Source organism: Chanodichthys erythropterus, chromosome 22, assembly GCF_024489055.1.
Source record: "Chanodichthys erythropterus isolate Z2021 chromosome 22, ASM2448905v1, whole genome shotgun sequence".
Taxonomy (NCBI): Eukaryota; Metazoa; Chordata; class Actinopteri; order Cypriniformes; family Xenocyprididae; genus Chanodichthys; species Chanodichthys erythropterus.
This window is the reverse complement of record NC_090242.1, coordinates 31,240,212-31,254,094: the sequence shown is the minus strand read 5'-3', so window position 1 is coordinate 31,254,094 and position 13,883 is coordinate 31,240,212. Positions and strand designations below refer to the sequence as shown.

The 13,883-nt window shown below is 34.6% G+C and overlaps 1 protein-coding gene across 2 annotated transcripts; it reads left to right on the top strand.

Moving 5' to 3' along the window:
• Positions 1-5,012: 5,012 nt before the first annotated feature.
• LOC137012733 (ly6/PLAUR domain-containing protein 8-like) lies at positions 5,013-7,449 on the top strand. Of its 2 annotated transcripts, none has more exons than XM_067376149.1 (5): positions 5,013-5,092; positions 5,175-5,294; positions 5,585-5,716; positions 5,912-5,983; positions 6,810-7,449. In XM_067376149.1, exons 1-5 carry the CDS (start codon positions 5,044-5,046, stop codon positions 6,998-7,000), a joined length of 564 nt encoding a protein of 187 aa, XP_067232250.1. In that variant the 5' UTR covers positions 5,013-5,043; the 3' UTR covers positions 7,001-7,449. The 2 variants fall into 2 exon arrangements, with proteins under 2 accessions (XP_067232250.1, XP_067232249.1); XM_067376148.1 differs by having other exon boundaries at positions 5,912-6,013; positions 6,810-7,447.
• The last annotated feature ends 6,434 nt before the right edge of the window (positions 7,450-13,883 follow it).

Below are 13,883 nucleotides of genomic sequence, written 5' to 3'. Positions count from 1 at the left end.
ACATTATAAAGAGGACATTTGGGAAGTTAACAGAATGTCCTATAGTAATAGTCCTCTAAACATTCCCAGAATGTCCTGAATGTTCCCTGAAGGTCCACCAAATAACGTCCCCCAACCCTTAAAAGATCTCCATATCGTGACCGTCTCTGAACGTTCTGGGAACGTTACTACGTCCTTAACACTCCTTAAAATTCCTAGCGGGGTAACCTGTCACCTAGTAATGTTCCCAGAACATTCAGAGACGGTCACGATGGTTATCACTAGACTGAGCACAAAAATAGTTCTTTGGACAACACAACAAACAGGAAATGACGATATTATTTCCAGTTAGTAATTTTAGTGCTTCAACTTAAACTTGATTTAGTTAGTCGCCAAGACAATGTTTCTAGTATTTGTTTAGTTTTTCATCCAATATTTATATTTTATTTCAGCTCTATTTCAATTAACGAAAACTGCGATATATATAAAAAACCTGCTGTCGAGCAGGTAATGCATAGCATGAATCCAAAATCTGTATATGATTAATCATTACAGCAACTATTTTAAAAATGCAATTATCCTCCTTAGATGAAACGGCTGTGTTTCTGTGAATGTCAGTACTTCTTGATCAGTGTTTCTTACCCTCTCAGATTTAACCGCAGTGGGTTTGAACAGTCACAAGGTGGTCTAAACAGTTTTCTATTGTCTGCTCAGTTCTTTTACTTTGCTCAACATTATTTGCAAATGTTTTACTTGTGGACTCCATTTACTCTGTTTTACCCAATATATTACATTTAAACAGAATTGTGTGTTGGTTTTGAAAAAGCATAGGCTTATTATTATTTGCATAAATCAATATTGATAATCCACTGATTATTAATATCTACCTTAAGTTTTACAAAATACAAAATACCATGAAACGTAGGAATACTGTGGAGAACATCAATGCATTATGAAGGTTATGAAATCCCAAAAGTGATTAAAAAACTGATTTATTCACTGTTGACTGAGCGGTTATATTTCAATATTACTCCAATATATCTTGATGTATGTAGATAGATAGGAGTTTTTCTTATAAAAATATATAATTATTATAATCTGAGTGCCACTCATGGCCACAAGAGGGCGCTGCTGGTCCATATTGTCTTTTTCGTGCACTTTGTCTCATTCCTCTCGTGCAGCGCCCCCAGTCATTCTGGAACCTAAGCAGCCGCCTACGCCATGGACCGGCCCTGAGTGATGTATATCTTAGTGAAACAGCTTCTGAAACAAGAACAAATGTAGGATAGGAATTGATTTTGTCCATGGGGAATTAATTCAGTAGCCGACATCCAGGGGACGGAGACGGTAGGTTTAGGGATATTAAAGTGGGAGGAGTTGGATCTGGATCCAACTTTGTCCCCTGGATGTTCTGCAGAGAGGGGCTACTGGATTAATTGGTTGGTTGTGGTTTGCTACTGGTGGATCTCCTGTGAGTGACAGGTTGCCCCGCCCCCACGTCAGTAAACATGCCAGGAGGGGAAGATATTTTAATTGAAGATTACAGGGGAACATGATTTTTTAAAAATAAAATAAAATAAATAAATAATAAAAATAAATAAATTAATAACAACAATAATAATAATAATAATAATAATGGCATGCAGGGATAAATCAATTATATATATATATATATATATATATATATATATATATATATATATATATATATATATATATATATATATAGCAGTATTCCATTAAAAAAATAAGAATTGTTCATTTTGATTTCATGTTGACTTTAAATGCTCAAAACCATGAGTGTTAATAGGGAGTTTTGTTAGAATAGGATCTTTGTTGTTATAACAGCTTCCGCTCTTTTAAGGTTTTCCCATATTATAGAACTGACGTCACTGAGTTTCAGGTCGGGGTTTGGTCAGTCAGTCAAGTTCTTCCTCAAAAGTCTGTATGATGTAACATTATGAATTGCTTTCACTGGGATTACCAAATCCCAATGAAAACCAAATACCAAATACCAATCGTTAACGAGAAGGAGGTTTCCACATACTTTTGGCTGCATCAAACAGCCAGTTGAGGAATAACTGTCAGTCTAATGTTTTAATCCTTATGTTTATGTATCAGTTTGGATAATAGAGCTGTAGGTAATCAATAATAATAGTAATAAGGTTATCATTAATATTTTTGGATATAAGCAAAGTTTCAAGGAGCCAATAAAAGAGAATCAGACTAAAGAGAAACTGCTAACAATGTGGAAGATTTTTGGAACTATAAATAATGTGATAAACTGTGATATATAAGAACATGTGAAAACAGAACATAAAAACATTAAAACAAAGAATGCTGGGAAACATCACTCCTGCCTTGAATTTTCCTGAAGATTCTCAATCAAGCCAATTTAATGCTACTTCCTGTTTCTGTTTTTATATAGATCTCTGTGTTTAAAAATATATATTTTTTAAATAATTAAAATAATGCCAAATCATGGCTCATTTCCCTCAAAATCATCATGTTAAGAAAAAAGTCATCAGAATGATATTTGATACAAATAAAAATTTAAAAAATGCACAATAAGTCTAAAAGTTGGCATAAAAAACTTTCCTATGAGTTTTCTTTTAATTCCAGACAGCAAGACATGACACACTCCTCTTGAACAGTGGATCTTCCAAGTGCATGAGTTACAGTAGTATCAACAACTGGTAAGTCCAGCAGTGGGAATATATATATATAGAATATATTAAAATGAATGAGATTTTATGATTGCAAGCATAGAATTTTCTATACAGATTTCTGATACTTTTTCTCTCAGATTTTTATGTAAATAAAATAATGTGTAATGAAAAATGTTTAAAATGTATTCAATTTACTCAATTTCAAGCATTTTCACAAGTGGCTTTCAGCCTTAAGTGATAATTTGATATGGCAAATTTTGTCTTTTCTTATGTTTTGCCACTGTGATTAGAAAGACAAACTCTTTTTGTTTTAAATAAATTCACGCAGTCATCAATCTTGTATCATTCATGTTTTTTAGGAGACAATACTACTGAACAGAAGATTAAAAGTTGTGTTCCATCAAATTCCTGTCTATATACCATCAAAACTTCAGGCATCTCTGTTTTCTGCTGTAACACTGACCTTTGTAATGCCAAAGATGCAGATATTGTTATTAAAGTATATTTTTAATAGAATTCTTTTTCACCTGGGTGTACCAGAAGTCCAGAGTTTTGTGATCTTAAAGAGCTTGAAGGATTGTACGGCAATAGAAGATCGGTTAAGTACACAGGAGCTAAACCATTTAGAGCCTTATGGATCAGTAGCAATACTTTATAATCAATACAGAACTTAATAGGTAACCAGTGTAGAGGTGTTGTGATCATATTTTCTTGACCTAGTAAGAACTAGCAGCTGCATTTTGTACTAATTGTAGCTTGTTTGTTGAGGATGCAGGACAAGCAGCTAGTAATGCATTACAGTAATCTAGTCTAGACATCATGATTGCATGAACACATTTTTTTGCATCAGAAATAGATAACATTCCGTAGCTTACTGAATGTTCTCTTGAATTTGGAAGCTTTCTCTTCTAAAATGAATACATAAAACAGTTTAGATGACGAGTTTTTCAATTGGCTCTACTGTGTATGACTGACTAACATTCCCCGCTAGAAATTTTACTTTCCCAGAATGTTATCAAAACGTCCCCACTGGTGTTAAGAACATTGTCTAGTAACGTTCCCAGTATGTAACGAGACGGTCACAATGTGGAGTTCTTTTAAGGGTTGGGGGACATTATTTGGCAGACCTTCAGGGAACATTCAGGACGTTCTTGGAATGTTTAGGGGACTATTACTATAGGACAGGGGTGTCCAATCCTGCTCCTGGAGGGCCACTGTCCTGGAGAGTTTAGCTCCAACCCCAATTAAACACACCTGAAGCAGCTAATCAAGGTTTTTAGGCATACTGGAAACTTCCAGGCAGGTGAGTTGTGGTTAGTTGGAGCTAAACTCTGCAGGACAGTGGCCCTCCAGGACCGAGTTTGGACACCCCTGCTATAGGACGTTCTGTTAACTTCCCAAATGTCCTCTTTGTAATGTTCTTGCAAGACAATAAAATACCCATAATAGAACGTCCCCCTAAAGTCATTTTGGGAACGTTATTAAATGACCAACAAAGTACCATGTGGGAACGTTCTTTTAACATCCCAAATATCCTCTTTGTAACACTCTTATGTGACCATGAAATAACCAAAATGGAACATCCCCCTAAAGTCATATAAGGAACCTTGAACTGCAGCACTTTCATTGCCAAAAGAGGATGTTTTAGGAACGTCCCGAATGATCTGTAAAGGTTCAGAATTTTCGTCACCTTTAGAAAAGTTTTAGGGAACATTGCACAAGGTCACAAGAATGACGCCTTCTACGTGGGAATATAGAGCTGAAAACATTCAACTGTCAAAAGGATTTTTTTCTCATGCAAAACAAGTAGCAATAAAAAAGGAACCATCACAACACTTCCTTTATGTCAGTTTGTCTATTGATTTATTTCTGGTTAATTAATTATATTTTCTATGGCCTATAACCCAAGCCCTACCACTAAGCATGAACTTCACAGAAATGTGCAAAACACTAGACTTAAATAAAATAAAATAAAATAAATAAATAAAAACATGTTTTGGTCAATTTATAAGTCTTTTTTTTAACACATTTGGTCCTCACAAATATACCAAAACCTGTACACAAAAACACACAGACACATTTTTCAAAAAACCTTCTTTTGTGTTTAAAAGAAGAAAGAATTTCATACTGCTTTTGAATGACATGAGGGTGAATAAAAGATTTTTTGGACAACTATCACTTTTAGAAGGTTGGTTTAAGATGATGTACAGTATTCATTCTTTATAGTTTCCTTATTAAACCTTCATTTATCATTAACTGGCAAGTAAACTAAGCTGAAGGTTCTGTTTCAATAAATGTCTACTTCTGTTAAACTTTAATTTTCTCATAAAGACCCTCCCCTTTTGATAAGATATAAAGAAACAGACACTTTATTTCATTCTCCTCCTGTTCAAAGATGGATCTGCAAATTTCAGTTTTTCTTCTCTTCATTCTTTTCACTGCAGGTACAAAGACAAATAATGTTTGTGATGTTACTGAGAATAATAATAGATCACTGATGCCTTTTTCTCTGTTTTATTACTAAAGGACACTCTCTCAGATGTTATGAGTGTATGAGTCTGACAGGTTCTTGTGCAGATCAGAAGTTAAAAACATGTCCTAGTGGATCTTCTCAGTGCATGAGTTTAACAACTGTGGCACAATTTGGTAAGTCCAATATGATTGAAATTGACTGTTTTGACTGATTGGAGATGCTGCTATTATTGCCAGAACAGCTTCTTGTTTTTCTGGCAAAATGTACAATTTCAATCACAGAATATTGTACATTTATGTCTGATATTTACATTTGTTTTCCCTCAGATTGTTATGATTTTATATTTAAAAAATTGTTTAAAATGAGAAAAATGCAAAATTTCATAAATTAATATTTATAAATACATTTTCCATCAAAATATTGTGCAGCTGAACTGGTGTTTCCTCTATTATTATTGTTTTAGGTGACAATAGTGTAAAAGTGAAAATTAAAGATTGTGTTCCTGCCTGTCTAAGTGGGTCCATGAACTTCGGCATTATAAAGGTGACTATTTCCTGCTGTAACTCAGACCAGTGTAACCTCCAAGATGCTCCAGGTATTGTACTTCAATAATCATGTGCAAATTACCTTCGATCTTCTTTAAAGTCAACACTCATTTTATTTACAAATAACATTCAATCAGAAAATAAAACAAGGTGCATCTTGTCTGTCATGAACTGATTGAAACGAGCCTCTAAAGGAGTTTTATTTGTACAGAAAATAAAATAAAATACTTGTTTTCCCTCTGTAGATCCCAACCCCAATGGAAAGAAATGTTACTATTGCGATGGGAAGAGCTGCTCAAAAACAGTGAGCTGTTCAGGTAACGAAGACCACTGTATTAAAGCAACAGGTGAGAAACTGAAAAAGGAAGAAGATTAAAGTCATTGGGCCCTATTTTAATCTAAGCTCATGGTCTAAAGCGCATGGCGCAAGTGCACTTAGGGCGTGTCTGAATCCACTTTTGCTAGTTTAACAACAGGAAAAATGGTCTGTGCACCCGGCACATGGTCTAAAAGGGTTGTCTCTATTCTCTTAATAAGTAACGGGTGTGTTTTGGGCATAACGTGCAATAAACCAATCAGAGTGTCATCTCCCATTCCCTTTAAAAGCCAGTTGCGCTCGCGCCATGTTGGATTCGCTATTTACATGGCGGAATTTGCAAGCAGAAACTGAACGCTGCGGAAACGGATCTGCTCATGTGCGAGGTTAAAGTGCGCGTGCTGCTACTCTGTTTGTGTAATAAGCAGAGTGTACACGCCTTGTGCACCCGCATATAGGCGCGTATTACTAACGTGCTTTTTAAATAACAAAAAAAATATTGTGCCATTAACTTTAGACCAGGTTTCAGTTGGTCAAAGGCGCAGTTGTTTTCAGTTGTCTCAAAATAGTAACACGCCAACAATGTGACTAAACACACCTCGTTTTCAGACAAGCACGCCTATGGGCACACAAATGGGTGCAAATTCATTTGCTATTTAAACAACGTGGTGCAGGACAAGAAAATAATAGCCTGGCGCCGCATTGCACTGGGTGTATGATGGGGCCCATTATCTTTTAAACTCACTTAGGTTTATACATATAACACCGATCATATACCAAAGTCAAGCTTATACTGAATCAACCTTTGTTCACTTTCTTCTCATCAGAGACTTCTGGAGGCCAGTCAGCGGTGGGAAAAGGCTGTGCCTCTAAATCCATGTGTGATGCCACAGCATCGGTTCCTGGTGTTGCGAGAATCTCATGTTGTGAGGGGAACCTGTGTAACGGTGCTCAGAGTGTCTCCCAGAGCTTCCTGTTCCTCTGCTGTTCTCTGCTCTCCTACTTCCTGCTGCACTGAATCCAGCAGCTCTTCACATCCTACAATCAGACACACTGTACACTGTCAGAAATAGGGGTACAGTAGGAGTCCATTTCTGTCCCCCAAGGTACAATCTACACTAACGTACCCCATAGGGCTTATTATTGGACCTCAAGGTACATGTTTGTATACATATATGTTCCCAAGCATTAAAAGGTACATATATGTACCGTTTCTTTTAAAGATTAAGGTACAATATCAAGAGACAGCCTCTGCTAAGCCTTTTTTTTTTTTTGTAAAAGTTGTTTTTTAAAGACTTTAATGATATATAAATGATATATATCATTAAAGATTTTAATGATATATAAAGTTGTTGTTTAAAGATTTTAATGATATATCATTAAAATCTTCAAACAACAACTTTTACAAAAAAAAAAAAAATGGCTTAGCAGAGGCTGTCCATCTTACCGGGTGTTAAAAATGAACACTGGAGCAGTGCTAAAGTTAATGAGATAATTGATTGATGATTGAGTGATGATTGACAATTAGTGGAGACACCTGATGATAATAAGCAGAATCACTGAAGGAAAGAGAGAAAAAAGGATTTAATTAATGTTTTATGGAATGTTTCATTTCAAGTCACCATGAAAGAGGGCAGCGTTTGCTTTAGTTGGGCTCTTGACTCTTTACCTTTTATTATTAATTTTTCTCTGGCTGCTCCAACTTTGTGTTTGTAAAGCACATTTGTTATGGTCAGAGAAAATAGGATCTGGTAACAATATACTTTGATGATGATATAATCATCATGTGATGGCCTGATGTTGTTTAGAGTCTAAATCTCTGAGCCTGTGTTTGATGTGTAGCTTTAGTATTAATGATTGTAGTCCTGTGATTTTACAGCTTGAGATCCAACAGCAGTATGACTTTTTTTTTTTAAATAATAGATTGTGAATTGAAGCTTCAGTGTTTAAACACACACAGACATCAAGAATCAGCATCTGATTCTCAAGAACGGTGACGATAAATAAATACAAAATACTGACAAACAGATCAACTCTGAACATCACAAAACAAGCTAATGTCACAACAAAACAACAGAAAAATAAAAGCATGAACAATCTACGAAAATTACAGGACAATTCAGCTGATCATAGTTTCTCTGGCCATAACAAATGTACTTTACAAACACAAAGTTGAAACAGCCAGAGATAAATTAATGTTAATAGAGTCAAGAGCCCAACTAAAGGAAATGCTTTTCACCATCATGGTGACTTCAAACTAAACTTTCATTAAAACATTAACATCTAAACATCTGTTAATTCTCAGTAAGAACTTTTGTTGATGTATGACAGAAATCAAATCAAACTGGTTAATAATAAGTGTAATAATGTTTAATAGCTGGAAGTCAGTTAGTTGTTGTGTCTCTCTCTTTTTCTCTTGTTGTTCCTTCAGTGATTCTGCTTATTATCATCAGGTGTCTCCACTAATTGTCAATCATCACTCAATCGTCAATCAATTATCTCATTAACTTTAACACTGCTTCAGTGTTAATTTTTAACACCCAGCAAGATGGACTCTTATGGAATGTTTAAAAATGTGTTTCAAATGAAATGTTGTAAAATGTGAAAATGAAAAGGATTTAATAAATTCTGATTTTAATTCAGCGTGTGTGTGTAAAATATATACATCTCATTATAGTCAACGATTGTACGCTGTCAAAGCCAATTTTGTAAAAATTTTGTTAAATAAAGGTACAAAATTGTCACCAAAGGTACAAAACTGGTCTCTTAAGGTACAAATCATAAGGGTACAAAAGTGTACCCTTGAGGGTACAGCCCCAGTGACAAGCCATTGTACCCGTTAAGGTACAATTATGTACTTTATTTTCTGAGAGTGTTAATTAAAATAAAAACCGCATGCATGATAAGTCTAAAACAAGTAGACAAATGTTAAGTAGATTAAACAGAGCATGTGACTGACTCTGAAGGTGATTGACCCCTAATGTATTTCTACAGATTTTGATATTATAATAATAATAATTATTATTATTAACAGTTAAGTTCTTTTTGAGAATTAACAGAGGTTTGATTGAAAATATGTGGTTGCCATTATGGTGATCAGTGCTTCCTTTAGTTGGGCAGTTGCTCTTGGTCTCTATGTTAAGTTTATGTTAAGATTATGTTAAACACTTTGTAACTGTATTTACAAAAACATATACATTTATGCAAATAAGACATCAGATAAGAGCAGTCTGGTGATAGAGTTTATACCATAAATAATAAAATCTAATCCCATCACTGACTGAAAGTGGTTGTTCGTTCATTATTAAGTTATTTTAACAACAGTACTTTCATGCAACAGATCAGGCATTTTGAATTAAAATCTTAAACACACGGAGAAAAGAAACATTTTGCCAATTTTGTCCCCTTTTTGAAGGGTAAATTTTTGTACTGTTAAATAAAGGTACAAAATTGTCACCACAGGTACAAAACTGGTCTCTTAAGGTACAAATCACAAGGGTACAAATTTGTACCCTATGCTAAGGGTACAAAAACTGTACCCTTGAGGGTACAGCCCCAGTGACAAGCCATTGTACCCCTAAAGGTACAATTATGTACTTTATTTTCTGAGAGTGTACTGAATATAAAGCTTGTATTTTCTCTGAACTATCTTTGGTGGTCTTATGTGATGAACTGAAAAGTATACTGGAAATCGCAGGAAACGGTACATCATCAGCTTGTTTCTGGTTTATATTTAATAAAGCTTGTCAAGTTGTAAAGATATCTGATATACTGCAATAAAAATAAATATTATATTAGAACATTATTTAATTCTGCACTTGCAACATCCTTTTTTTCCTTTTGGAACTGTTAAAAAATGTAACAGTTATTTCAATAAAGTGTCAAACTGCATTTAGCATCATTTATCAGCAGGTGGCAGCAGATGATATTTTGGACCAAAATAACACTCTTGCATTCAGCTCAATGCATTTTTTTAATTGTGCTGTATTGATATGCTGTCATTGTATTAATAATGTAATAACTATATTTTTATGTAAAAAGAGTGTTTTAAAAGTGTACTTAAAAGTCGGCATGAAATGAAAGTTATGATAGTCTTTTCTTCATTATTGTGACATATATCCATGTGAAACGTCTTCTGGAACAAGAAAAAAAAGTAGGGTGGGACTTGATTTTGTCCATGGGGAATTGATTGGATGGATGTGGATTGCTATTGGTGGATCTAAAGTGAGTGACAGGTTGTTCACAAAAGTAAACAGGTCATCAGAGAAGAGATGTTGCTGCAAAAGAGAAATTATTTTGACTAAAGATTATGAGATTATTTCATTTCATGGTGACTTTTAAGTGTTAATAAACAGAGTTTTATGAAGCTTAGTATCTTCAATGCATGAATTAGTGATGGATTTATTTTTTGTCATGGTTGTTCACAGGATGCTGGGACCTCAAATGATCCAGAATGCAGCAGCACAATCAGTTTTCAATGAGCAAAGAGAGTGTACTTCTGCTTCTGTTGTCTGTCTTGTTACTGTTTTTGAACTACAAATGCACCAAATCCTCAATGCATGAAAGTGCCCTTGTGAAAAACAAGTGTACTTAAATGTATTCAACGTGTACTTATAGTTTACTTCAAATCAACTGTAGGCTACTTGCAGATAATGATAATATAATATTAATTAAATAAAAGGCAACTTAAGTGTAATAATTTAATATTAGTGAGAATAAACATTATGACTGTTTCTTAAAAGATTAGTTCACTTCAGAATTAAAATGTCCTGATAATTTGTCACTTTCTACATAACATTCAATGCTTTTAAAATCAAGATGCTCTAGGTCACCTAAGCACACGTTTGGGAGACATGCTGTGCATTACTGCTTACTAAGCAAAATCTGATTGAAAATGTGACTGTCGGATATGAAAGTAAATCAGTAGCAAAACTCGAGAGGTTTTGCTGATTTGAATGTGAGAGCTTGTCGTATTAATATTTGTATTTGTAAATTGAAATTTACACTCACAGCCCTGATGTGAAAAGCTGAATGTTTCGATTTGCACACGCAGACAACAATCAAAACACCCGTGTTACGAAGTTGTAGTTGCAGATGCAGATTAATAAGTCGGCGCTTATAACCTCTCAGATCTGGCAGTACAAGTTCAATTCCTGGCGCTTTGACTTTTGCTACTCTTTTTGCGATATTCTTGCCTGGCAAGGCCAGACTGATATATCTTCTACAAGATATATCAGTCTGGTCAGTCCGCCCTCCGTCGCGATTCGAGTCAACTCCAAACCGTACCGACGAATCAGATTTGTTTATTTCAGTGATGCAAACAGCGTCACTCTAGTGCGGCGAAAGTCCCTTCAATATCAACAAAGATTGCGCACGGGAGAACCGAGAGTTTGTTCTATTCAGCCGTGAATTCAGTTTTAAATGACCAAAAACACATTAATTATTTACTTTTCGCTGTTGACTCTCTTGCCGCTTTGCTAACGTCATATCCGCCCTTCTCTGATTGGTTTACTCCACTTCCTGTTTGCTCGGATTTGCTCCGCCCTAGAAATCGAATTGATTCAGTGGCCGACCAGACTCATCCGCTGGTACAGTGGTGAGGCTGGATTTTCCAGGCAAGCGATATTCCTGGTGCAAAACTGACTTGAGCACTTGAAAGCAGACGTGAGAGAGCAGAACGGGGATGGGGGGGTGAAGCCGTTTTATTGGTCGATGCCTGACCAATGAACAACACCAGTGTACACACTGTTCGTATACCATGAGAGGGCGCTTTATCAGCACATACCCATCAGCACTCAATGTTTTTTTTTTCTCCACATTTGTTTCTGCTATAACAAATGCTAGCAAAAATAGTTTAAGTAGCCAAAGAAAAAACAAAAACTAATGTATAAAAAGTCATGGGTCAAGAGTTCAACTAAAGCAAACACTGATCTCCTCAGTGGTGACATCAAACCAAACATTTTTGATAAAACATCAACATATAAACTTCTGTTAATTCTCAATAAGATCTTGTGTAGAAATAAAGTTAAACTGGTCAGTAATAAGTATATTAATGTGTAATGGCTGGAAGACAGTTGTAGTTCTTGTGTTTATGTTCTTTTTTCCATTCTTGTTCCTCTTTTCAGTGGTTCTGCTTGTTAACAGCAGGTGTTCATCATTAATGCTCAATCATCACTTACATATTAACTTAATTATCTCACTGCAACACAGCATCAATGTTAATTTTACTCTGTAGTGTGGACACTCGAGGATGTTCCTGTGGGGTTGAAAGAGTTAAAGGTGTAAGATAAAAAGACACACCCACAAAATGTATTTTTAACAGTTACAAACTGCAAGTTAAAAAACAGTTATATACTGGCAACAATGTTGCCAGTAGTTTGCTGTAAAATTGAGTTTTGCGGGTCACCATTGTGCTGAAGAGTAGAGCCTGTGCTTAGGTTCAGGAGAAGATCCAGAGACGTTGGTGATATGCTGCCTGATGTTTTATTAAACAGTTGGTGATTGTGTAGCTGCTGATGCAGTTAAAGTCTCTTTATTTGTTACGTTTTTAGTGGATTAATAAAAAAAAAAGTTTATAGTAATAATATGTTCACATTATTATCATATAATAATTATTAGTTTGTAAATTTAAATGGCAGTTGGTCAATTTGAGGCAGTCAGTTCCTGCAAATGAAATGAGGTAACACGAGTTTGAATTTAGTGCATGGTATCTTTACTACGGAAGAGGATTAGGACCAAGCAATAATAAAAAAATAAAACCATCTCGAGATTAAAGTTGTTAAATTTCGAGAAAAAACTCATTAAATTTAGAGAAAAAAGTTGAGATAAAATGTTGAGAATAAAGTCATTAAATTACAAGAAAAAAGTCGTTAAATTATGAGGACAAATTCGTAACGAATTTGTTCTTGTAATTTAACTGCTTTTTTCTCGTAATTTAATGACTTTATTCTCAACATTTTATCTCAACTCAGAATTGTTCATTTTGATTGTATGCTGACTTTAAATGTTCAGAACCATGAGTGGTAATAGGGAGTTGATCTTTGTTGTTATAACAGCTTCCGCTCTTCTAAGGTTTTCCCATAGATGTTATAGAGCTGACGTCACTGAGGTTCAGGTCTGGGTTTGGTCAGTCAGTCAAGTTCTTCCTCAAAAGTCTGTATGATGTAACATTATGAACTGCTTTCATGCCAAATCCATCAGTGAGAAGGAGGTTTCCACATACTTTTGGCCATTCCAGGCACGACTGCATCAAACAGCCAGCTGTTAATTTCTATTTCCTGAAATACCTACTTTTTTATTTCAGTCTAATGTTTTAAACCTTGTGTTTTTGTACATTTCAGTAATAAGATGTTGGTAATCAATAATAATAGTAAAAAGGTTATTATAAATATTTTTGTATAAGCAAAGTTTCAAGGAGCCGATAAAAGAGCATCAGACTAAAGAGAAATTTGGAAGATTTTTGAAACATAAATAATGTGACAAACTGTGATATGTATATACATAGAAAGCAGAACATAAAAACGTATAAAACAATCTATTACTGAACAAGAACAGGACAATCATGCAAGTAACATCCATGACAAATTAATTTAACATTAAAACAAAGAATGCTGGGAAACGTCGTCACTCCTGCCTTGAATTTTCCTGAAGATTCTCAATCAAGCCAATTTAATGCTACTTCCTGTTTCTGTTTTTATATAGATCTCTGTTTAATTTTTTTTATAATTAAATAATAATTTAATTTAATAATTAAATAAATAATTAAAATAATGCGAACTCACTGGCCCATATTTCCTCAAAAGCATCATGTTGAGAAAAAAGTCATCAGAATGATATTTGGTAAAAATAAAAAATCACTGTGCTTGACATGCACAATAAGTCTAAAAGTTGGCATAAAAAAC

Excerpts from the sequence above, each read along its gene's own strand:
- LOC137012733 (XM_067376148.1), top strand. The coding sequence starts at position 5,044 with ATGGATCTGCAAATTTCAGTTTTTCTTCTCTTCATTCTTTTCACTGCA. Across the intron at positions 5,717-5,911 it reads TAACCTCCAAGATGCTCCAG|ATCCCAACCCCAATGGAAAG; the intron begins GTATTGTACTTC and ends TTCCCTCTGTAG. Across the intron at positions 6,014-6,809 it reads CCACTGTATTAAAGCAACAG|AGACTTCTGGAGGCCAGTCA; the intron begins GTGAGAAACTGA and ends TCTTCTCATCAG.